Consider the following 27,637-nt stretch of genomic DNA (forward strand, 5'->3'; position numbering starts at 1 on the left):
ATTACCTGTTTCTAAGACGTACTTTTCAATAGAGTTGTCCTTATATCTCTGATATTGAAATAGGCATAGCTAGCAAACTGACAAATATGAATGCAACAAAAGTTGGCCGTTTTATCCCCACACAGATTTTGTAACAATATTTCGTGCAATGTGTTGGATAAACACAATTACTGTACTAGGGTATAATTTGTATATGTCCGGCAAAATTAATATATTTTTAAACACAACACATTTAACGTTAAACGTTGATTGCAAGAGCAACTGCTTTCATTTTTAATTCTTCCACTACGGGAATAATTGTTGTTAATAGTCGTACCCATAAAATAAAGTTTTACACACTTTAATCCATCACATATCAAACATTCAGTCCACATCCATCAGCATCTGCCTGGTTATTGATGTATTAATAAATACTATGCATGTAAGAGCACTTGAAAGGCAATTACTGTCAGATTCAATGTGAAATATTTAATGAGTATGCAAGCACATAAAGCTATTTTCGGATCATGATCTGGCAAATTAATAACTGTGCACACTTTCGCAAACGTTCTAACCACTGAATTATCGCTACTGTAGACGTGAATATTCGAGATTATCGATTCATTCCACTCGGCGATTTTATTGTCACAATTCAGCACCACGATTTAATTCCAGGAATAAATCATTTTTACTACATTAACAGTAGCAGTTGCATGGGCCACGTCAACCCATTCATTGTAACGTATACAATAAAAAAAACACAATCGTTCTTACACATGAAATTCAATGCAAGCACTGTGAGCTTCAAGATCAATATTAACCATTGACTCGGTGCATCGTTGCACACAGCAGTAGATCTATAAGCATACCTCTTTTAAGAGTTGTAGTCCTGGCAAGTGATATCTGAACTGATCTTGGGCACACCCATGACCAACCCACACTGACCAGCATATAAAGTATGGTCAGACAAACCCCATAACCGATATGGCATAAGGTGGTCTGCATCTGTCAGCGTATTGAGAAAATGCTGTAAATGACAAATTGAAATTGTTTTTTTGTCATATCTCAGATGCTGAACTTGTGCCATTTCATGCGTTATAATCTTGCTCCTAGAAGACGTGGAGGATTCTAAACTGAATCCCTTGCACAGTGCTTGCTTGGTTATGCCCTGCAGTACAAGGCATTGCATCTCAAGTCATTAAAACAAGGTTCGGTCTTTAAAGTGTCTTCACTATAGACATTAAAGATCATATTGCGCTATTTGATAACCGGTGGTCACATTAAAATTAAGGTCCATTCATATTTTATTACATCTGTTCAGCATTCGAATATCAGCACAGATATTAACATGAAAAAATTGGGTTAATAATGATCCATTTTCAAGACATCATTAGTCGGTGTATGTAATAATGGTGACGTTAGACTTTCCTTTAATTCCATAATTGTGAAACGTATTGCAATAAAAGTAACACGAGAATTGGAAATGTTTCCCATTAAATTTAAGCTTTTCATTTTCATACCATGCCATCCAAACCTCGATGGCACTTCACTCCCTCCCTTAATCCTTCCAAAACGTCAATAATTTTCTTTCCAGCCTCTCACTCTTCTCTTCTCATCATAACCATTATCTCTCCTGTTTCTTCTGCCCTCAACCTTGGTCTCACCTTTGGCTCTTCCCTCACTTTCCCCACCCATATCTCCACTACAACTCGCATCTGCCGCTTTCATCTATTCAAAATCAGGGAAATCTGCCCTCTCATTAAAATTTCTGCCACCAAATTCATGGTTCGTTCTTTGATCTTCAAGCGTCTGGACTACTGTGATTATCTTTTTCTGGGTCTCCCTGCTTCTGCCCTCACTCCCTTCCAACAAATTCAAAATGCGTCTGCATGAGTTAATTTCAATCTCCCCCTTAATTCCCACACTTCGCCTCTCTCCTCCTTAAACTCCACTGGCTTCCCATTTACAACACCGCTGACTTTTTAAATATCGATGCTCGACTTTAAATCTATACATGGCCTTGCCCCACACCTTATCTTGCTTCTCTCATCTCCATGTCCTCTCTCGTCTTCTTCGTTCCGAATCTTGTCTCTTTGTGTTCCTCTTTTTCCCTGTGCCCAATCGTGTTTTCGGATTTTTTTTTCCCCCATCTTGCACCTATCCTTGCCCTCATTTTATTCCTCTCTTAAAGCTTTCCTCTTGATTTGAAGCTTTCGTGACTGCAGGAATTACTCTTTAGTTATTTCGGTAAAGTCACGTAGAAAGAAAATAAATAATAGAATACGACGTTTCGATTGCAAAACAAGCAACCGTCATCAGGTGTGAATGAATGCAAGCTCGGAGAGAGACACATATACAGAGAGACACAGACACGGAGAGAGACGCATACACAGAGAGAGAGACAGAGAGAGACACACAGAGAGAGAGACACACACAGAGATAAACACACAGAGAGAGAGAGACACACACATGGGGGAGAGACACATAGAGAGCTTTCCTCTTCTCTAGTGCCCATTCTCTTTCCTCCCCTTCCGTGATCCCTAAGTACCCTGTATTGCTGTCACTCATTCCTCAATCCTTGTATGCCCGTCAACTGCATAATTCTATTCTGTCATAGTTTTTCAAGCTATGTCAAGTGCCTTGAGTGAAGGCGTTAAATAAATTAGATTAGATATACAGTATACTTCCTTGTACACGTACATCCATTTGCCAATCCACTGCTGGATGAGGGCCTGTCCATGGTTTAAGGGCCATGATATTTTGACCATACTTTGCCATGCTGGTCAGTGCGAGTTGGTGAAGCTTTATTTTAATGGTCTTAAATAATTGCTGCAAATGAAGGTGATCGCATGTGAAACTATTTGTCTCTGAGATTTGTACATTTTCACATGAAAAAGCTTTGCGGATATGCAAATTTTGACATACCTTGTGCTAGGAGATGAGATCAATCTCATCAGCAGCTTGCGTCAACATAGGGATAATCCCCCAGACGATTAATTAATGTAAATTCCTCCTCTAATGAGATGAACACATCCTGACTTGGGTACAAATGACACATCGCTTTTAAATATAACTTTAAAAAAATAATGCATAACATTTTTTTTTCCAAATTCTAAAAGTCTAAACTCTGAGATCCAAAAACATGTTTAAAAGCTGTTCGGTTGATAAGGTACCACAATGAGACATTATACACATGTTTTGAAAAATATGAATTACAGGACCATGTGTAATATGAATACTGTATTAAATATGCCTTCTTTTAAGGATAATTGTATTTGCATCACATGAGTATGTCCATGAAAAATGAAATTGATTTGTGCAAAATGACTGAACCCATTGTTTTTAATTGCAAACCATTTTTTTTGTTCTGACCATTTTTCCCTACCACCCACAGCCGAGTCGTGTACAGGCTTGCGTTCTGCAAATATTGGTGGCATGTTTTTAAAAAAACATTGTTGAGCAATGGTATAAGTGAAGGAGCCAATGGCATATGTGGGGCACATTAGGAATGTGTGGAGGAATACGGGAGAGTGATTCAAATCATACTGTGCGCCTACAGGCAGGCCTAGCTCCCACCAATGGGCACCTTAATTGTCTTCCCTCCCTAGCCACTCACTGTGAATCAAGTATAGAACCACTGGGGCCTAACATGAGTGGATAAGGACAAAAACACATTTTATTGGAAACATAATAAAAAAAAATATGTAGCTTAAATAACTTTAACGTTAGAATCGCTGTGCATACAAGATTGAAAGAGCAGAGTGTGCCATGCAGATGGGCAATGACGGCCTTGTTAAGTGAAGGTGCAACAGCCCCCTTTGGGAATAGACAGCTCAATAACTGTTTGTTATTTATACAGATGGCAGACGACAGCGGTCTAAAACAAACCAACTGTTATCACGCGGCTTAACAACGCTTGATTAAAAAGCCCATACGGCGTTCAAGTAATAATTTAGTACAAGCGTGCATAGCACCATCATGTTTTTTTCCGTGTATAAATATGATGAGAACGCAGTAATGATACCTCCCAAAACACATGGCACTATGAACAGATTGACGCAGTTTATAATTTAAGGGCCAACATAAGCAGACATCACACAGCACTGAAAATATATTTCAGCTTTCACGTACGAGAGATGAAATCATTTGCATTATCAAATCTTAACCTGTTAGCCTGTGGCCTATTATAATAAACCTGTTATCAGTACAATGATGCAATTTTGTTTTACCTTTCCAAAGCATGCATTTGGAACCATAAATGTAACAATCATTGACTTTTTTTCACCATAGCGGAGCACAGTTTCACTACATTGCTGTTCTTGATTACACAAGCATGTCAAGAGCTGCCAAGGCTCTTTGTAAAATATGCTTCATGCAATAAGCTCCTCCGCTTTGTGAGCAAAGCAGTGATATCCATATTTCAAGGAGAAATCATTTTTATTTTTGCATTATTTTATTTTGAGCATCAGCAGCTGGCTTATATACTTTTTTATGCAAAGCAAAATCAAATACTATGCTAAAAAAATAGAAACAAAACGGCAAAAAATGTATAAATAAACATGCGCAAAACACAAACAATGCGACAATAAATAATAAATTACTACAAAACGAGTAAAGCCAACGAAAACAAAGCATTGCATCCAAATCAAAACTATAGCTCTGGTGAGAATTTTCAAGAACCCTTTACATTGACATGCGGCATTAGACCTCAGTTTAAAAAAAAATTTAAATTTGCAACCATGGCAAACACAAATATTTCAAAAAAGGGACGTGTTACTCTTACTCGTGTGTTTTTAAAATATATTTGTACTGCTTTTCAGCACATAAATTTGCTTTGTTTCCCATAAAACTTCTTTGAGATGGATAAAAAAAATAGATGGTAGATTCAGGTTGGAAGATCAGCTACATAAGCAGCAATTGCTTAATCGAGCTTTGACAGAATAAAATCCAATCAGAAGCTAAATACTGTGGAGCAAAATCAAATACAAACCATCAAAAGCTGCAAATGATGCACCGTCAGTGTAGAAAGCCTTTGACATTAAAGCGGTGCTATTTCTGCATTTTGTTGCCGGAATATGAATGAAATCCATTAATAACTTGACATTTTTGGGTGATTCTTTTTTGCTGCACACAGCGGAGAAGATACACGCTCTGCAAGCGTTCACGTCCAGCCCAATATCCCACACTCGCTAAGGACGTAAAAGAGGAAGAAGACCAATCAAGATTTTACCCCACTGTGAGAAATGCGCCAATCAATTCACAGCAGTGTACCAATCTTACCAGTAGGTGGACAATGGATGGCAATGCAATTCAGCCAGCTTTAATCGTTTCGAACAGTAATTGAGCACAGTACTTCACATAAGTTTAATAAAGGTGCTTATAAAATGGTTGAGCTGTGCGGCGTTTAAGAAAATAACTGCAGCTAGCTTACAGACGAAGCGACACTTGCAAAAAATCTCTCCGTTGCACAATAAAAAAAAAAATTCGACGCACAAATCTTACACTTGGACAGCGTATAAATATTTTCACAATAAACATTGCTGGGGGTAACGCTACATAAAATGTAGCACAGGCCACCGTGTGATTCAAGGTCGTAATTTTGAATTCCCCGCAAAGCCCAGGGAGTACTTGGTAGTTCACATAAATCAGCCCCGGTGAGCTACATCACAGGATACGGGGGCTGCGGGCCTGTAAAACAGAGATCACAGAGAAAAGATATTGCGGGTTAACGCTGAACCATCACCGAACAATTACTAAAACAATATCACCATTCATATTACTGCACGAAAGCTAATTTAGCGGTTTAGCTTCATTTTAATGATCCATAGCAAGGATAATTTAGCATTATCTCCATGTAATGAGTACTTAGTTATAGCTAATTAATGTTCGGGTAATATCGTGTCTGTGAAGTAAGCATGAGCTTACAGTGATTTCGCGTCCGTTAAATGTTAACTGCGGTGTAATTACAATGCAATTAACTGTCGATGTGCCTATTCAAATGGAGCTCAAGCTAATTGTTTTAAACTGAGAATTATAATACGTAGATATCACACAGAGACAATAAGAAACATACGTTCATAATTTCAGAACTGCAGGAGTGGTCGAAATGGACTGAAGTGGGCTGTACGCCATACAGCCACTTTTCAGAAAACCCATCGTGTATATCGGCACATTCAGAATGGTTCCTACTTCTATTCTACGATGGGGTTTTTTTGCCGAGGGGAAACGGCAGTGATGGTCCATGGGCTGCAGGGCGAATAGGGTTTAATGAGAGACAATGCATATATTATCCGAGCATATTTGCCTGTTCATCACAGGTACGTGTGGTTAATGCGGACTTGATTCATTGCAAAAGGTATCCATTTGCTGTTTGAACATCTTAACACCTGTTTTATTGCCAGAAAGGGTAAAATCTATTTTTATTTTTTAATACTTTGATACTGGTAAAAAGGTTTCATTTTATACGGGAATGTTTTCACTCACACTTCGACATGTGTGTGCGAGCGATGTGTGTGCGTGTGCCTCCCGCCCCCCCCCCACATCCGCATACACATTGGGGGGAGGCGAGGGAAGCAGTGTTGAAATGCTCCACACACTACACTGAGATTCCACTGACCTAGGTTTGATTCCCAACTATGGATATCATTAACTATACATTTCGATTTAAAGCTTTCGTGACTGCAGGAATTCATCATTTTGGTTCTTTCGGTAAAAAAAATAAAAAAAATGTTATGTTTTACATTTATTATTTCCCTTCTACGTGAATTTACCGAAAAAACCAAGAAGATTAACTATACAGTTTGCATTTAAACATAATCTAAATGTAACTACATTTCAAGATGCTGTATAGAACAAATGGGATTATGGGCATCCTGGGGAAATGAGACCAGACTAGTGATGTTTAAATACAGAAAGAGACAGTCAGTCATAGGCAGAGTTATTTCTGAAACTGTGATTGGCTCTCCCGCAGGTCAACGTGACCTCAAATGAGAAATAACTGGTGCAGATAAATCCTGGTGACCTGCGGAGATAATGATGACCCAGGCGCAATGTGGACTACATGATCCCCCCCCCCCCCTTGAGTGCTGTGCCAGCCTTAATAAGTGTGCACGAGTAGTACTTATCCCAGTAGTCTTACAAGGTCTTTGTACACGCGTGCATATGCATTTTTGTGTGTAGATCTGTGCACAGCAGTTATCGCACTGCACTAGTTCCCACAACCTGGGTTACATTTCTGGCTATGGATAACCACTGGCGGAGTCAGTGGGGGGGGGGAGGGGGTGGGGTGGCACGTGTCCCCCCCCCCCCCATGATCCGATCGAAATCCATAATTTCAATCGGATCATTGGGGTTTATTAGTAACTAGCTTTACTCCCCGGCTTCACCCGGGACTTGGATTCTTGTCTTGGATTAATACACGGCCTACGCGGAGGGTTGGGGGGGGGGGGATGTGTGACGTCAGCAGGCACACTGCGTGACGTCAGCAGGCACACTGCGTGACGTCAGCAGGCACACTGCGTGACGTCAGCTGGCACACTGCGTGACGTCAGCAGACACACTGCATGACGCTGCCGCATGCGGGTAACATCACAGATGTGACGTCACCGCTCACTTGACGTGCAAAATATATCCATTATTGCGCCTCCCCCCCCCCCCCCCCAAAATACAAAAGTCTATTTTTATACATTTTGCATTGTGTACAGTCTGGAAGCTACCCACATGCCAAATTTCAAGTTTGTTGCATGTCGGGAAGTATGCTAAACATTTCAAACAGACACACATTCACAAATTTCCCTTTTATTTATATATATAAAATCGCAAATCTGTCTGTCTGTCTGTGTGTGTGTCTGTGTGTCGCCGGACCATACGCAGTTTCATTGGACGGCGGTTGCCCCTGGCAACGGGTAGCGACGCATTCGCTGCGGGGTGGACGCCATTTTTAATTCCCGTTAAAAATATGCGCACGCATTAACACGCGACTCTGAGGTAAATTCATCAAAGTTTCACGTCCTCTTCACTCCCCTCCCACCCCAATGTGTGCAATTACTATTATAGGGTCGGTAGATAATAAAATTATAGCGATTACACAGTATTATTGTAGCGCGGGGGGGGGGGGGGAACGGCACCCGTACCCAGCCTCAGCCGGGTGGGCAATTTAGGCGAGGCCGGAGGTTCTGCACGGTACTAGGCCTCGACACCCACCACGCGACTCTGAGGTAAATTCATCAAAGTTTCACGTCATCTTCACTCCCCCCCCACCACAATGTGTGCAATTACTATTATAGGGTCGGTAGATAATAAAATTATAGCGATTACACAGTATTATTGTAGCGCGGGGGGGGGGGGGGGGGGTAACGGCCCCGGTACCCAGCCTCAGCCGGGTGGGCAATCTAGGCGAGGCCGGAGGCTCTGCACGGTACTAGGCCTCGACACCCCACCCGTGTCAAGCGACGACTTTGTGGTATAAACTCGATATACCCAGCATTGCCCGGGGGGAAAATACATTTAAAATCTTATGAAAACTTTCAAACATTACATACCAATGAAAAAACAACTGTGTAATTACTTTTAAACCCGACGCGCCAAGAATCGATTCTCTGAATCGCGCAAAGGAATCGAAAGTTGTAGATTGCTTTAGATTCGGACGATTCCCGTTTACTATAAGTTGATTAAAGTCGATATCAACTGCTACGAACGGGAAATATCCGGCGTTGACCGGGGCAAAAATGTAATTAAAAACTCCTGAAAAAATAAAAAAATAAAATAACAATGAAAATGAAACTCTATCATTCAAAATGTAAACCCCCAACATGCCAGGAATCCATTCTTTGAATCGCACAAAGGACTAATCGAAGGTTGTAAATTACTTTAGGATCGCGCTTCCTGTTTAATATAAGTTGGTTATAGAGTTGATATCAACTGCTACGAATGGGAAATATCCGGCGTTGACTGGGGCAAAAATATAATGGTGAGGGCGGTTGTGAGTGGCGATTGTGAGTGGTGATTAGTGAGTGGTGAGGGGAGGTTGAGTGGTGAGGGTGAGTGGTGAGGGTGAGTGGTGAGGGTGAGTGTTGAGGGTGAGTGGTGAGTGGTGATTGGTGAGGGTGTGATTGGTGAGGATGAGTGGTGAGGGAGAGTGGTGAGGGACAGTGGTGAGGGTGAATGGTGAGGGTGAGTGGTGAGTGGTGAGGGTGAGTGTTGAGGGTGAGTGGTGAGTGGTGATTGGTGAGGGTGTGATTGGTGAGGATGAGTGGTGAGGGAGAGTGGTGAGGGAGAGTGGTGAGGGTGAATGGTGAGGGTGAGTGGTGAGTGGTGAGGGTGAGTGTTGAGGGTGAGTGGTGAGTGGTGATTCGTGAGGGTGTGATTGCTGAGGATGAGTGGTGAGGGAGAGTGGTGAGGGAGAGTGGTGAGGGTGTTGGTTGAGGATGAGTGGTGAGGGAGAGTGGTGAGGGTGAATGGTGAGGGTGAGTGGTGAGGGTGAGTGTTGAGGGTGAGTGGTGAGTGGTGATTGGTGAGGGTGTGATTGGTGAGGATGAGTGGTGAGGGAGAGTGGTGAGGGAGAGTGGTGAGGGTGAATGGTGAGGGTGAGTGGTGAGTGGTGAGGGTGTGTATATATGTAAGGTTATTAAGAAATGTATTTTTCACCCGGGCAACGCCGGGTACTACTGCTAGAATATATAGATAAATCCCCCACTGCCACTGTGTAGCATATTATTACGTGCCAGGGACTCTATGAGATGATAGGATAATAGTCCGAGTCCATAATTGGCAATAAGTAACGGCAAAGCAGTTATAAGTGACTCACAGAATTGTGCGCAGTTGCATACACAGTACACGACTTCCCTGAAGGCATTCACCTTCAGCGAGCGCGATGCCTATCACACTCGGTTCGAATTCGACCCTCGATCGTTGGCTGCGCCATCGCCGCACACGCATCGAATAGAGAGCAAGGGACAAGTCTTACTTACTAACAACTCCTATCATTTTTCATTGCTGGAGGGGTTGCCCCCCTACCTGAAAATCCTGGCTCCGCCATTGTGGATAACATCAGTGACGAGTGTTATCTACACCTGTCCTGGGCCTCTCATAGTTCAACTCAGCCTTCAATGAGCACTTGATGCAATGTGTGACAAGAGCATTGGAGAAAGCCACCTTCATATGAGTGTCGCGCCAGCCTTGGTATGTGCTCGCTAAAATAACTTGCCTCTGCAGTCCATGATGCTAAAAAAAAAATTTGTTGTTTCCCCGACCCCCTCCCCCCAACCCTACATTTACTGCGATGTATAAATACGTGTGGTTCAACTAATCACGGGAGGGGCAACTAACGAAGGGAGCATGGCCTATCAGACATTCACCGCGGCGGAACCGCGAGATCAGATACTGGGCAGGAGCGACGTGATGAATAGCAATGGCTTGGAGGGGCCTTCATCCGACAAGGAATCATGGCTGCACGATAATGATAGATAACAATATGTGTAACCATTTTTTGAGGTTTTGTTCCTGGGTAGTAAGTGTTATTTACGAATTGCTTATGCCTCAAAAGTACAGAAAATGGCTATTATTCCCCACAAACTTTGCTTTTGTGACCAGGACATTGATATTTAAAAATATGCATATTTTCAATGAGAAAACGGGCAAATTTGTGTCTTTTCGTTCACATAAAGTCAGAAAAAAACAACATATGAATCAAAATGAACATGTATTTATACTAAAGTAATACAAAAATTACTACAAAAGATTTAGAAGTGAGTAGTTTTTCCGAGATTTACGATTATACTGTAAATCACTTTCACGAATCAGCCCCCAAATGTTGTCTCCCATCATGTTCTCGTTATACTGTCCTTGGTAGCAGCGTTCAAATTCCAGTATATCCTGGTGGAAGTGCTCGCCTTGCTCTTCCGAGCACGCTCCCATGTCCGAACCATCAAACACATCACCAACGAGTGTGCCATCCACACACACCCTGGCGGTATCGCTGCAATCCATACAGTGTCCATTGCCGCCTTGGATTGGTTGAAGGACCTTAACATTCAACCATGACATCATCTATGCGAACTGTTGCTTACATGCCAGATGAAAGAAGTGTTTTGTAAGAGTTCAATCCTCGAAAAACGCAACACTGCCGACGAACAAAACGGCCCTACCTGCATTGTATCCAGAGGGCGTCGGGTACGGAGGGCCCTCAGGGGCGAACAACGGGCCACGTGGTGGCATGGGCCCCACGTGGAACCCAGGCGGAGCGGGGTAGGCACCCTCCTGCAAGTGCGCACCAGGCAGGCACGGCTGCGGCATGGCGAGCGGGTACGGGGGGTTGGGACCGGCCGGATAGCTCGGCATGGGGTACGGGGCCTGCGGTGAGGGGTACGGGGCATGCGGGGAGGAGGGGTACGCCGCTTGCGGTGGCCCCGGTGGGTACGGTTGAGGCTGAGCCGGCGGGCTGAAGGCGCCGCCCGGTGGGCTTGAAGGCAGCGGCTGCACCGGTTGCGCTGGCGGGGCGGCTGCCGTTGGCGGTGGGTCCACGGGCACGTCTGTTGCCGGCGCCGTCGCGCCTTGTTGCACTGCAACGGCAAGAGGAGGGGGGGAGGATTTTTACGATAAATATTTTCAACAACACATTCAGAGAAGGGCATAACCAGGAGGCACGGGATGAACGCAATCGGAATGGTAAACGTATGGAACCGTAGGTGGTCCCTTGTTGCGTGACCAAAAGAAAGTTAGAAAAAGCAGAAGAAGAGAGAAAAAAAAGCATGCAAATAATTATTGAGAAGAGGCAGAGAGAAAAGGAAAAGAGGTGATTGACAGGTGGCAATTACGCAAATGTGGTGAGAGCCAGGGCAGGAATTTATGAAAAGCTTTCCCTGGAGGAAGCCGGGTGGAGTTGTGAGTGGACACTGTGCCACCCCATGACGAAAGATCCGTGCACCTGCCACCCCAAGGCTTCCCGATTTACGTTGTTGACATTGAGCCATTTCAAAAACAAATACATCTTTAAACATAATGGGAACCTATGTTATTTTTGAACACCCTTTTACACATGCGCGTGGGCGAATGGCATTTCTAATATTGCGCGAAGAAGAATATTTGTATTTGCATGCGCAGGCATATAAAGTAATACAAACAAATTTTATAAACCATGAGAGCTTCGTCAATACCACCACTATGATGTTGAGACCCAGAAGGCGAAACCCAGTCCAGGGTTTGCTTGCGTGAGCAAATAATTGTTGCTGGCTAATGCATTTTAAGTAAAATGCCCGTATACCCTACTTAATACACGGTTCTTCACATGCGCGCGTGCCTGAACATTATTCTTGATGTCACCGGAGGAATAACATTTGTCGATCCCGATGTAGCCGTGTAAAGGAAGATACTACTAATAATTAAATAATACAATCGAAACCCAGTAAGGGTTAATCAACACCACCACTCTTCATATAACACCTCGCCGACAGCCAGGGCCATCCTGTAAATAGCAGCACTGGGGCGCTTTTGTGATCGCTCAAAACGAACGCATCCCACGCACACCGGCTGCTTCGAGCGCACTCCCGCAGTTGGCAACAACACGCGCCGACGATGCCGACGACTTACAAAACAGGTGAATACAGTTTTAATCTCGCCCAGCAGAGAGTTCATCAGCTTATCCACCACACACCACCACTTGCAGAATTTATTCTCACGCCGCTGAAGTGCAATAATGCGACCGATAATTATTTAAGCAGAACTTCCGTTTTGCGTCTCCAATTATAGATACAAACGTGTTGTAGTCCAATTATAATACTACGACGGTACTGCTGTTTTATTTACCAGATAAAGCCCACTCAGCTATTCGCTCTCTTTCACAGGCGACCTGGCCACACATGACAGCACATCGAAGTGGCGATTACCATCACATGCGGGGATTTATAGGAGCAGCCAAATAGTCGGAACCCAGAGAAAAATCCACACGAACATAGGGCGAGAAAACGCAAGCTCCAAATATACAGGAGTCAGGGTCGGGATCGAACCCACAACCTCTTTCATAGCAGGCGAGGGAGATAACATCTCGCCACCGTGGAGTTCAGCGAATATATGTTTTACTCATAAGGCCCCACAACAACACGTAATGGGGTGCCAATAACATCTCGTAACCCAGCAGCATTTGTTTAATAAGCAAGACTTTTGTTTATGAAATGCTGAAGGTCGAAACCGGCCCAGTATTCTTGCTTAAAATGTATCTGAATAATTTTGGTCTGGAAAGGCTGATGGGCTAAGCAATGTTTGTATTTTATATGTAGAGACACCGAATGGAGTTCTGTTTATATATGCGCTCACCCATGCTCCACAACAACACATCATGAGTTTGATCAAAGGTTATGTTTATTTTCTTTACATATTTTCTTGTCAGCATGATTTCAGCAATAGCAATGTCTAAGCAAATATATTGCCTGCAGCACATATGTATTGCACTTCTTTTTTTAAACAGTGAGAAATAACAAGGCTGGGATCTCCTTTCCACGAAAGCCCTACACAAAGTCTACCATTCAGCTGCATCATGTGATTTAGATTCAGACTAAGTACTACTTCTATTGAACTTGCTACCACAGTGTTCCTCATGTTATGCATGTGCACAGCATACACTGCTGTGAAAGGATTTTAAAAGTAATACATTAGCATGCTTTTTTTCTCATGCACTCTTGGCAAGCACAGAGTGGCCACATGTTACACGAGAAGGTCAGAACAGTCCGTGGAAATAGTCGAAATGTATATCCATATAATCGGCAATATTGACAATGCATATACGTGCATGCATGGTGATTTGCAAAGTGGCAGAAGGTTTGGTATCGCACCCAATTATAACTATTCATGTGCAGAATATCAGTCAGACACAGAGCATAATATTACGTGCAAATAAATAGATCACCTTGTGTTCTGCATTTCCACGCAAAAAATGCTTGTAGTTTGTTGGATTATTGGGCTTTCATGTTCGTGGAAATGAGCAGCATTTGTTCAAGTATTCAGATTCTGGAGAATTTTCATCTATCTAAGACTCACAACGTTCATAGTTTTGCTCGTTAACATAAGTTCTGGAGGCCGATATATAAGCTGACAAAGTAGATTATATATTTTTTTGTGTGGGGATATTAAAGGAAAGTAATTCTTATTTTTTTTATGTAACCCAGAATGCTGCACCCTTTGAGTGTTTACATTGCATCACATGACATCACCATGCAGTGCACAGGATGTCAAACCCTTACTTATTGTGCCACTTTGTGCATGTACACAGTGTGCATGTATGAAGTGTGCATGTAAGAAGTGTCCATGTACTGTGTATGTATGAAGTGTGCATGTATGAAGTGTGTATGTATGAAGTGTGCATGTATGAAGTGTGTATGTATGAAGTGTGCATGTACAAAGTGGGGCAATACTTTAAGGCCTGTCTGGTGGTGGAGGGTGAAGAGCTCTAATTGTCGTTATTCCCTCACGATCTACCACCCCCCCCCCCCCCCCCGAAAAAAACAACTAATTATTATTTGCGAACAGCCTCTTTGTCAATTCATTACTAGATGAGGGCCTTCCAAATCTGTGCAGGTCTTCAAGATTATTCGACCATACCTCACACCACACTGGTCAGTGAGGGTTTGGTGAAGGTTGCGTGGAACAATGTTTGTTTTCTGCACTCCCCTCTGCCGCTGACAATGTCAATGGCACCTGTGCCCGGTACAGGTGCCCATCCAATCACTATCCAGGCTCAACCCTGCTTAGCTTCAGGAGGTCTGACGGGATTGGCTGACTTAGTGCCTTGTCACTCTGGAATATTCTTTGAGCACAACAAGGTATGCTTCGAACGGTGGTGAGGCTAGAGAGCGGTGGTTCTTCACCTGGAGTGCATGCACTGTGAGATGCCCTTTCTGAGAACCAAAAGGGATGCAGGCTGCAGAAAAGGGAAAAAAACGACTGCTATAAAGTGTGAAGGTGATCGCAACTGCACCCGGTGTAGCTACAAAGTAGGGGGACAGTCGGCGGGCCCCCACAAACAACGACATGCCACTGGGGCCTAGAGAGTGTTTGCTTATTTGCATGTTGATTTATTAATAGATAAAATGCGGAAGCCATTAACGGCCAACCCAGGAGCACATCAGTACTAAAATTACGGGCACCCCACAGACAACAACCACAACAATCAGAGCGATTATCATACGGGGGGAAATTATAGTGAATTAATAGCGTGGAAACAAGACCCACAGGCTATGCTGCCTCAAGGTCGCCAAGATTTCCCTCTCCATAAAAATACTAAAATAAAATTATTTTTACACATGTCATCAGCCGCACGGCCTTCTGGGATTGTGTAATTTCAGCAGCATTCGTTGAAGACAATGGGAACACTGGATGGGCTGCATACAAAAATAAACTATTATATTTGATCTGGAAGGAAGTGTATTGTCCTCTTCGTATATTTTGTTATCTATATTCTCCACAAATACGCTAATTATTAAGTTGTGCTACGTATTGCAAAGTTTGCTTCAAATATAACAGAGAGGGACTTTGTTCATAAACATCTGGTAGTTTACCAGCATTGGTTCAAGCAAGCCTGGCTCTGCCGATGTGACACCGTCAAATCCGGTTTGCTTGTGTTGAACCAATGTTGCTGAAATTATACACTCCCAGAAGGTCATGTAGCTGATGGGATGACACTTTTATAGAGTGTCCGATATGTAAAGAAGGCATATTTCCTTATTTCTGACAACTTGGCAAGCAAATCCTGAAAACGTCTTGAGATTCGGCGAGTCTTAACACGGTAATCATATATACAGTATAATAATATATTATTGTTTTCCCTTTCCAAGAGCGATTTGCCCACGTTGGGAGCCACCCCCTTGCAAGCTCTGCTGAGGTTTTGGAATTTGTTCATGTGAAGCCAGCCGTACATAGGTGCACAACTGAGCACTGCCAATTTTGGGCCGAAGAAGGCACACAGCTGGATCCATGCGCAAAACGGTGGCGCCTTCACGTCGGCAAAAAAAGCTTCACCTGGAAGCGTAGCATGATGGTTCTCACGAATAACAGTTTAGTACACATTTTGACCAGTGTTATAGTGCAAGCCTATCAATAAATGCGCGATGTTTCATAGACGTGTGTGGTCTACCAGTACGAGGCGATGTTGCCGTGGGTTTCTACTCAAATTATTAATTAGCGAATTATTTTGGTATATTCTGTACACCCTCAAAATGTAAGTGAATCTATGTAAGAAAAGGCCACATCGCCACCGTATAAGAGGCTGCTTTGAACGCAAAGTAAAGCCAATGTTTCCTCCCCACAACAATAGCTCCTCACATCAATATTTGACTTTGGCCAACTGTTCATATAGAGTTAAACAGGGATTCCTGCTCCTGTTTGCTTCTTCATGAATACCAACACAAAACAGTACTCTTTTCTCTCCCCTGGCTAATGGGGAATGTAGAGTTTAAATCCCAAGAAACAGAGCTTCCCGATCATGCTGTGATAACAATTGTCTCTTGCAATGTTTGCAGTCACAAGAGCCGCCTGGAGTGTAACGATTATTCACCCCAACCCCACCAATGCCATTAATCATGGTGATTAATGTTCGCATAAGAACCGATTTGTTATATTTTACAATATGGTTAAGTTAGCAGCAATTAGAGCTTGCAGGTGGCTTCGTGACTCCACTACGCACGACATATTCGAAGCCTACAAACGTTGATTCTTACACATCGGCATCGGATGCACGCATCATGGTATTAAGAAGCGGCATTAATTGATGAATTGTCACACTGCTCGTCATAGGTAAAGACCCCTCCACGAGATGGATCTGTGGAATGCTCCTCTAGAGGGTGCTGTGGCCTACTCTTCCACGCCGGTCAGTAGAGATGGGAGTATCCACATTTTACCCCAACACACGCGGACCTGCCGACCGGACCGATTAACTGCAGTAAGCTCCATTTATAATATTGCTGCGTCGAAAGAGGTGGAGGGCAATATTCTTTGGGTCTTTCGGTAAAGTAACGTAGATAGGTTCAAAGAAAATAACAAAAAAACTACGACGTTTCGATCACAACACAAGCGGTCGTCTTTTTTTTTGTTATTTCCCTTGAACCTATCTACGTGACTTTACCGAAAGACCCAAAGAATATGAATTCCTGCAGTCACGAAAGCTTCAAGTGAAGATTTAAGTGGAGCGCATTTAAATAAAAGCTTCACCGTTGTTTCAACTATCGCGTCGGGAGATCGACCTGTGTATGGCAAGTCGAGCGCGCGAACCATTACGCCAAGGCACAGCATCCCCTACACCTCCGGTTAAGCGCATCCTTTATCAAAGCCTGTCCCACGCATGTGCTCGGCTGAGGAATGAATGCTCTGCACCTGGGCTGTGCACCCCACCCCGAATTCCTCCACGGTGGAACGCGGTGCAGCTGTGACAAATGCACTGCTGAAGCGTTGAAAACTAAAGCAGGTGTGGTGGGAGATAAAGAATAAAATCATCGTTTTGTTGACGCCGCACGCATTTGTCCATTTGATGCACGCAAGTAAAAATATGTATAAAGAAAAATGTTACAGCTCGACGGCAGCTACCCTGCAAAGAAATATGTTCTGAAAAAACAATCTTAATCCTGAAAAATGTCAGTGGGTGTTTTATTTGGCAAAATATGTTTTCGTAAAAAGCGTTGCGCCTGACATGAGACGACTTAAGAGTTACTCTGACTAACAAACCCCATTACTCCCCATTTTGTCCCAGAAACCTATTTGTTCAGCAGAGTTCTAGTTTATTTACCACCACTTATTCCATTGTCAGCATGCTGTGCCACTTCGTGAAGCCATTTCTACTACCCCCCCCACTATCTCTGTCTCAGCTTTTGGCCCTGTTCCCAGACAAGTGTGACTGGCGGATGTGCCCGTGTGTTTTTTGCTGCGCACCATCAATCTGTTCTCTTCTGTATGTTCCCGAGACGGGCAGTTCCCTGTACCCAACGGCGCACGTGCGCGTGTGTGTCCCTCACACTCTCGCCCCATGTCGTACCCTCACATCGCAGTCGAATCAGATCAGCAGCTTGCAAGTGTAAACTTTTCGTGGCAGTTTTTTTTCCCACCCTCAGGACTGAGTGAGCGAGGGTTATTGCAAACCGCTGCACAGGGTACATTTTTACGATGGAATATCTTCATAATAAACGTTTTTGGGTTAGATCGCGTTATTTATAAATGTGTCGTAACCCTCCACCACCCGACACGGCCAATCAGCAAAAAAAGTGTCACGTTGACAAAAGACAAAATAGTTTACTACTTTAGCCCACCGGTGTGTTGAAGAGTGAATCCACAACATTTATAATTTTTTAATACGACGTTTCGCTGGTAATTACATCCAGCATCATCGGGCAATTTTCCAGAATGGTGAAGCCCTCATTTGCTCCCGGTCTTAAATAGAGCAGCACATTTATAAATAACGCGATCTAACCCAAAAACGTTTATTATGAATAATATTGGTCGCGAAAGCCTACGTGTTAAACTGATGGAATATCCACTTGTCATTGAAGCAGGCTTCGGAGACCAATTTAAGATCGGAGCAATACTGGTTCCAGTACCATGAAGGATAAATTATCCTTCTATTAGACTTAATATATATTGAGTGGAGGTACAAAAATGAAATAATATATATGTATACGGAATATATAACTACCATATTCATCGTTAATACTAACTTATAACACAAAAATAGAAAGCTGATGTTTCAGGCAATAGCTCTTCTTCAGAACAGAGATGCCAGAAAGATTAAGTGACAAAGAGTTGGAAATTGCGCTTTATACTTTGTTAATTTCATGCCCTACGTTTCAAGAGTTTGTACCGTCGATTTACAATCACCTCCGATGAGTACGGTTGGCTACGTAGAGTGTGAAAGAAGTTCAACATAATACAAGCAGCTATACTCATGAAGAGGCAAAGTGGGACACGTGTTTACAATATAGTTGTAGCCAAGTTCTTCTCAATACAAGAGCAAAGGAAGTAGAGCTCACAGCATTGTTAACTGAGGGCTTGTAAACAAATGCTGTCATATGACTCTTTAATTAAAACGAGTAACCTTGCATGCAGACACACGGGGTTAAATGAAGCTTGGACTGGTGCCTAAATTAAGAAGTGCCAGTGCCCCCGACTGTTTAACGAGGCCTAAACGTGCCTCCTCTCTCAATAAATCGTTCCCCCCCCCCTCCACCACCTTGCATGGCGCCTGGGCATGGCAACAAATTGCCAGACAACCAGTAGCAGAGGTCGCAAATGGGTTTTGATTCCTTACCCGTACCCGTACCCGGCTGCACCAGGGTCGCAAACGGGTACCCGTACCCTACCTGATACCCGGCTACCCGTACCCGGCCGGGTATCGGGTAGGGTACGGGTACCCGATTGCGACCTCTGGGATGAAGCCATGTTGCAGGCGTGGGTGGGTTGAATCTAGGAACTTGAATTGTGAGAAGAGACAAGACGTTGGGAAATGAGTGACAAACGGTTACTCACCAGTGACTCACGGCCTACCTGTACCCGGCCGCACCAGGGTCGCAAACGGGTACCCGTACCCGGCTGGGTACGGGTAGCCGGGTATCGGGTAGGGTACGGGTATCGGGTACCCGGTTGCGACCTCTGACCAGTAGTGGCCGTGCATAAGCACACTAAGCAAAGGCTTAGGGTCAAAAGCAGCTCAAGGGGCCCAGCGATCGCGAGTCGAAAAGAGGAACACACCAACTATCAGCTCGAATTCAGATATTAATAAATATAAAAAGGCGATTAGCAGTCAATTCATCTGTCTCGTCTATGTCTTATTTGCAGCTCTTGTCTCACTACATCTCATTGAAAACAAATTTCTCGAGAACTGCTTTTGTGTTTAGTTTGTTGTCCTTCCCCTGTTTCTCCCGATGAGCACGGTTGGCTACGTACGGTGCGAGAAACAAGTTCAACGTACATACATACATTGCCTACATCTGTCATTTCGCTATGCGTTTACCTCGTCTTTGCATCGCTAATCTAATCTCATTTACATCTCTATCTTTTGTCCACATTTCTCTAATCTTGCAACATCCATTTCTCCTGTCCATCTTTTCCCTGTCATCTCACTTCTTCTCGTCCGTCGGCCGTCCACAGGGGGTCGACCAAGAGGCCAAATCAAACTTAATCTCCGCTCTCGCGTAGTGCCGCAATTTTCTGTCCGAGCACCCTCTTTTATGTTGTCCATCCCAATTAATTTCACGGTCATACTCTACTCCGAACAGATGATTTGATGACGCCACGTTGGCAGTGGCGCACACGCACAGCTAATAGCACTCATCACCAACACTGTCACCCAATGGGCCAGAAATTAAAAAAATTGGTGACGTTTCTGGTAACGGTCTTTCTTTACAGCACATCAAATATGCTACCAAGAAAGCCCATAATGCTATGAATAAAGTTCATTGCCAAAAATGTCACCAATTGTATATAGTTTTTTTCTTTTAAGGCAGTGTTGTTGCTAAGTGTGTGTTTTTTTTGCTGTCAAACTCTCCTTTTCCTTCTACATGACAGTGCGAGGCCAATGTTGGTTTTCTTTTGTCCTGCATCATTTGTAATGTCATCTCACTCGGAGTTTGTGAATTGAAAGGGTGGGGTGGGGGTTGGGGTGGGGGGTGGGGTGGGAGGGTGGTTCCCCAAATATTATAGGGGCGCCGAAATTGCGAGATGTTGATTTCCTCTCCTGGTATAAAGGAGGTCATGGGTTCGATCCTGACCTTGAAGCCTGTATATTTTTTCTCTCCCTGGTCGTGTGGATTTTTCTCTGGGTCCTCCAGGTTTTCCCACCACATTTAGAAACATGCGTTTAAGAGTATTTGGCTGCTATAAATTGCCACGTAAGCCACTCCGTTGAGGTATCATTTGTGGCCAGGTCACTTCTGAAAACAATCTATATAGCTCAGTGGGCCTTAACTGGCAAAATTAAAAATAGTTTATAGTTTAGTTTAATATAATTACTGCTTTCGCCATCCAGTGGGCCAACACGACCACTGCCGATAGGGGCCATCCATAAATGACGTCACGCGATTTTGGACGATTTTTTACCCCCCCACCCCTCGTCACACGGCGTCACAAAAAGTCAGATCCCCCCTCAAATATGACGTCACAAAGCTCTGCCCCCCCCCCAAACCATATTTCCATTTTGAAAATAAAACATGCTTCAAATCGCTTTAAACTATTGTCATTGTCGTGCGTATTTAATGTGGCGCTGCACTCTGATGTTGTAGGAGTGTTGTTATAACAATTAGTGTTGTTATAACGATTCTATATTTATTTAAAGTTGCGCATTTTCATGTGACGTCACATTTCTCAAACTCTCGTCACACATCGTCACAAAAATCTGACCCCCCCCCCACCCCTAGGTGCGTGACGTAATTTATGGACGGCCCCATAGACCACAGCTCCCTTGTGCGAGCCTCACCTGCCGTGTAGTCCTGCGTGGTTGGCTGAAGACGCTTGTAGATGGGGCAGCAGGGGCACACGCAGCACAGGATGAATGCCACGATGATGGCGATGACGATGAAGATGACAGGGAAGGCAAATACGAAGCCCTGCACCATCTTGCTCGCCGTCAAAAACTAAAGGGGACATTGAGAAGAGCGGTGCCAAGAACACGGGGTATAAAAAAACAATTACGCAAAAGCAATACGCGTTGTCAGAAAACTGCAGGGGTTGTTCGCTGCTTGATGAATTGGTGCCCGTTTATTTTTAAATCACAATTTTCAACTTGTAAAGGACACAGTACTCGCTCACTCTCGAAGAGAGACAGAGAATGACTCAGAGGTGCGAGCAACCACAGACAAATGGAAAAGGCAGCCAGATGTTGAGCCGGTGCCAACAATTGCCCAATCTCTGCGGTCCTCTATATATTAAAACGAGTTGTACTACCCCGGCTTCGCCCGGGACTTGGATTCACCACGCCCGGCCGCCTTTGTCTCCCCAGTGGCGATGTTCACACACCACATCAGTTACTCGTTTGAGGCTGAGTCGACCTAGGGGAGGCCCAGGACCAGTTAAAATAATCGTCACTGGTGAGCGGGAATCGTACTCGGGTCGCCGGGTTCGTAGCACAGCGCGCTAACCACTACACTACAATGCGTTACGCTTCCACATGCGCGGGTCACGTGACAGATTTTACGTCACAGCTCACTTGCCGTGCAAAAAATCTATGCATTATTGAGCTCCCCCCCCCCCCCCCAAAAAAACACAGAAATGTATTTTAATCATTTTTGCATGGTGTACAGTCTGGAAAGTACCCACATGGAAAATTTCAAGTTTGTTGCATGTCGGGAAGTACGCTAAACATTTTGAACATACACACATAATAACAACTTTGCCTTTTATATTTATGGAGATATTATTGCCCAATTAATACATGTGGGTTGAAATCACTTACGCAAGGTCACTGATGATTAGCCGTCTCGAAACAATCGTATATTATTTCACTTATGTTTTTTTAAGACACCCATAACTGGGGCATGCACAGGCAAGTCGTGATGCTTTGAATGGCTTGGCAATGGGACATCGATGCAGTAAATTAAAAGAGCTATTCTTTCCATCGGCATGAAAACAAATAAAGGCCACATGCGGTCTCTTGTCTCCTTAGCATTCCAGAAAATCCACAGTAGAAACCCACATTTAAGAATACAAATCGTGTATATGTATGCACGTTGAACTTCTTTCGCACCGTTCGTAGCCAACCGTGCTAATAGGAGGTGCGATGCTGCTGCTTTTGTGGTGGTGCACAAGCAGGAGTGACATAACAACGCAACATTCCTCAATACGACTGAGGTATTAAATAAAAACATTTCTAATAGGCAACGTTTTAGTCAATGGCCTTATTCATAGCACATGGATGCCAGAGAGACGAGTGAATAATACTAATAGGAGTCTGCACTTGTTTACATCATGGGGGCCGATACGAATAACATTTAAAAAACTTTTTATAATAACCTGTTTTTAAATTGGCGCTTGAAGAGTCGCACTAACAACAGTAGCGATTGAGTGGTTAGCAATACGCTCACTGCTTCGCACTGCTAAACAAAGGTTGTTCATGATTTGCTGCCCTCTGCTGTACACTCATTGACACTCCAACAAGAATGCTCATGTACTCTTTGTTTTTTTTGGTAAAGTCACGTAGGTAAAATATTTAATCAGATATATGAAGACAACTAAATTAAATCACGCCTTTTTGGAGGCAACACAAGCCTCCGTATTCAGGTGGAACACGCCACAGCTACGTGACTTTGCCGAAAAAACCCAAAGAGTAAGAATCCTTGCAGTCACGAAAGCTTCAAATCTAGAATTAATGCCCATGGAGTTGACATCCAGACCGCTTGACAAGCGTTATGCACACCAGTCTGTAATGTACAGGGTGTTCCAGATGTCTTGTGACCACAAATTAATTAAAACATTCCATTTGCATATTCGTTTCTGTTTGAAATAAACTTTACTTTTAAAAATATACGTGTTCGAGAATGAAATGGGTGTCACAAGACATCTGGACCACCGTGGACATTGGCTGACTGGTAAACACAGACCTTGCAAAGTTTGCAGTCTATTCTCATTCGAAGTGCATAAACCAAAATGTGTTTCTCATATTTTGTATCGGTGACATAACGTTGGACGCGGGGCACAAGCACAAAAACGTAAAACGCAACACATTTGCCGACAACACTGCATTAAAAATATAAATGAATTATGTATATGATTTCTGTTATGAAGGATGATTTATTGGGATGTCACCTGTTTTATACACTGTACGCGATTGTATTTTTACGTTTTGCCACTGAGAGTGTTCCCACAAGCTTCTGCAAAGCTGTACATTTACAGATAAATGTTGCACGCATGAGGCACAAGACGAGAAAGTATAAGATTGCGATTCTCACTGAAGTTGCATGCAGAAGTTGTTTGCACGCTTTCATTTTATGAAGCCAATCATTTTTAACTCCATCACAACTTTCATAGAAAAATAATGTAAGCACTTAAGTCATTTAACAATGCCTATTATTTAAAGTAGGGACGCCAATGCATTTTAATTGTGCCAAAATGAAAGCGAATTGAATCTTATTTTTTTTAACTCACTCAACTTTGCCTTAAAATAAAAAATAGATATATAAATATGTGGCGATGTTTCGGGCAACGGCCCTTTATCGCACAGAATGTGCTGATTATATATTTATTTTTCCCATTTAAGGCAGTGGTTGACGGCTGTGTTGAGTTTTTATTTTAATTGTGCTTGCGAATCATAATTCGTTTCTTTCGGGTTAAATCGTGCACCTATGTCAATTTTTAGTTTAAAAAACTGGCATTATACCTACACGATGATTTAACCCAAAATAAACTCATTATGAATTATATTGATCATGAAAGCCTGCGCACAAAATGAATTGTTCTTGTGCACCACTGCCAATGCAACATCAACTAATTTGATCAATCTTACAAAGGTTTAGCCATAACAGGACATTATTATACTCTTTGGTTCTTTCGGTAAAGTCACGAAGGTATACCTACGTGGATTCCTGCAGTCACGAAAGTTTCAAATTAAGATAGCACATTATTATATTGTCTGCCGATGATTTTGTTTTATCTCCTGATATGACGTAGTAGTTTCCCGACTCTTTGACACATCTGAATGTTGTCAAACTGAGAATAAGTGGATGTTGTGAAATTGTGATGATCAGAAAACAGTGGAATCGTTTACAATTTTTTTTAAACACATTTGCTGCTTACTGATTGTTAAACGTTTTTCCATGAAAGTTTCTCTCAAGGGGAATTCGAGTTTCCGTTCTAGACAGTCACGGATATTTGTTAAAATCATTGGCCAGTTGTTAACCAACGCTCATAGTGCTGGCCACACAAGCCTGTGCAATTGTATAATTTGCGTTGTGTGTTCATTCATTGGTCATACTATTACAATTAGGTTGTGTCAATGGAAGTTATCTATGGCACAGGTGACATTGGTGGCACTGAGGTTAGAGAACCAGGGATCGAACCCACGCAGCCACTCACGTTTAAAGTTGGTTCTCAAAAGTATAACCAGTTGATGGTCTCAGTATGGTGACTAATGATCCTATAGAAAACCACCATCTTGACTACCATTCAACAAACTATACCTGCAGGCCATTAACATCTGTCCTCGTGTGCAGAAAGAAACATATTGAAGTTCTCTTAAGCGAGTAGCTTCCACAGGGTGATGCACTGCTGTGTGTAGAATTCCAAACCTAAATACTTTTATCTCACGAAACAGCGTCGCGAGTACAATTTGTAACAGACATTGCCATCGTTGGGGAAATGCACACAACGGCGGCACCACGGAACGATGCAGAGACAGATGGGCAGCGTGACAACTCGATCCCCCTCTCCCTCTGGGTGTGGTGCGATTGGAGAAGGGGGCGGCTGGGGAGAGTGGGTGGCAGACAAGATTAAGAACGAGTTATTGTACCAGATTTGCTCGGGCACTGTAGTTCGCGTTGACAGATGTTTCCTCTGCAAGCTACTCGCGAGACCGACGTTTCCTCGGCAACAACCCACACCCACCAACGAGGCCATCCATTTGGTAGGTACGCAAAAATCTGTCAAAACTTGACCCCTTCCCCACTTCCTGTAGGCACGCGTACTTTTTACACCCCCATACACACACAAGCGTACGCATTTGGGTTACCCCCCCCCCTCTCCATGCGTACGTACTAAATGGAAGGCCTCCAACGAGGCCGTAAGGAGAGCCCAGTTCATTGACAGTGGTGTTTGGTTATGGATTTTAATATTTAATGGCCTTCGAATGACGACCGCAAGATGCGGTGGCCATATGGACGCTGACGGTGAACGGCTGCGTTTTGATTGGCCGTGGCGACAATACAAGTCCATGTGTTTGTGCTCAACCACGTGGCCTGCGGCAGCGGCGTGTTAATTTCAAGAATGTAAAGGTTTCGCGTGGACGTCTTCACATTGAAGGGATTATAAGAGGGGTGATATTTATTGGCAAAAAAATACAATTTGCCAGAACCGAGTGACAACGATGATGGGTCTCGCGGACAATGCAAAGTGCCAAAAGTCATGAAGTTGCTTTCACAGTAGACACGTTATTTATACTTTGTGTGTGTCCCATAGGTAAACAACGGCAATCTGGACTGCGTTACTCTAGGACGGAGGGCCTTAAGCCCTTCACGTCGATGGAGTACAAGCCACACGGTACAGCAGCGTTGAGACGAGCAGTGTAGACCGATTATCTCGGCCAGGATCCATCTACTGATGAATAAGAGCCTCACCAAGCCGTCTATTGCAATCTAGCCATCTACCTAGCTCCTACACGCAAGCTAATCTCACCCGTGTCATCTCTCTCGTAAAGGCATCTTCTTCCCTATGGCTGCAAACTCACATTCAGTCTCGGCCACTAAGCGAAGTGTCCAAGTCCACCTCTCTTAACAATGTCTCTAACTTGGCTTCGTTGGCTTTATTCTCTCACCACATGTACCTCTTATCGCTTCTCACGTCTGTTGAAAGAGAGCTTTATAGATCATCGGATTCCTCCAGTATAAACGTTCTGATCCTGCAATGCCAAACATACGTCTATTTGTGATTCTTGCCAAACTTTTCAGGCTTTTTTTCGCCTTTCAATGTCAAGTTTCTATGTTATAGTGGCTAATATACACACACACACAGAGTTAAACCTTTTTTTTCTGGCATATCCAAAGTCCTGCTGGTCTCTTGTCCATCTCGTTACGTATTTCATAATTGTGATTCCAGTCAACCTTCAATAACTAAGCGTACATAATCGCTTGTGTTTTTTTTAAATCGCATGTGTCCCTCCAAATTACATTTTCAATAATCTACACTGCTATGCATCAATATGTTCAGGGTGACCATGCACAGCAAGCCAGCACTATGGCAATGGATTCACTTGAACTCCGCACACAGCTGACACTTGTGTGCAAAAAGTTCCTTGGAAAGTAAGCACTATAAAACGACAAAGAAGGTGAGACCGACCGAGTATCAAACTCACGTGAGATGAAGCCAAACTTACCTCTAATCTCTACTGCAGAAACTTGCCGAAGCTACACCGCAGCACCGCCGCCGTCAACACAGATGAACAAGTCACACAGCTGCTATCTGCCTCTTTGTGTGTTTGGCTGTGTTCTGTTGTGCCTCGCTGGGCCTTACGGGTTGGGCTATGCCCCCCCCCGCCCTGTTGGGTTGGGCTATGCCCCCCCCCGCCCTGTTGGGTTGGGCTAACACGCAGCCTGTTGCTGTGCTTGGGGTGTCTTGGACTTGAGTGAGTCACGCTTGCGTGGTGGGGGAAGCCACGCCGCCTGCCCGGGCTCGAATCTTGTCCACAAGAAAATAACCAGATGGGCTGCATGCCCGAGCAAGCTTCGCTTGACCCAGGCCTCGTGGCGATGATCATAAGCACGTGTACGAACAAGGCTAACAGCTTCTCTCACCTGCGTTAGCACGTGGATGGGTAACGGGGGGGAGAGGCGGAAGAATTGGACACCTAAACAAATGTTGTGTTTGAAAGGTTGGGCCGTAATATATATTTTCCACCCATTGGCGAAATTCAACACCTAGTTCATTTGTCATAGAATTGAGGGCTGGAAACAAACAGGGAACTGCCAATTGCCACTTTCTTAAGCGTGGCTGC

General features: G+C 43.7%; 1 protein-coding gene across 1 annotated transcript; it reads right to left on the minus strand.

Moving 5' to 3' along the window:
* Window positions 1-4,397: 4,397 nt before the first annotated feature.
* Window positions 4,398-27,137, minus strand: LOC144730081 (uncharacterized). Its single transcript, XM_078610621.1, has 4 exons — window positions 27,020-27,137; window positions 21,419-21,575; window positions 11,124-11,537; window positions 4,398-5,667 (listed from the first exon to the last, which is right to left on the minus strand). Exons 2-4 carry the CDS (start codon window positions 21,555-21,557, stop codon window positions 5,639-5,641), a joined length of 582 nt encoding a protein of 193 aa, XP_078466747.1. The 5' UTR covers window positions 21,558-21,575; window positions 27,020-27,137; the 3' UTR covers window positions 4,398-5,638.
* Between the last annotated feature and the right edge of the window lie 500 nt (window positions 27,138-27,637).

The sequence above is a fragment of the Lampetra planeri genome, chromosome 34 (assembly GCF_965212315.1).
Source record: "Lampetra planeri chromosome 34, kcLamPlan1.2.h2, whole genome shotgun sequence".
NCBI lineage: Eukaryota > Metazoa > Chordata > Hyperoartia > Petromyzontiformes > Petromyzontidae > Lampetra > Lampetra planeri.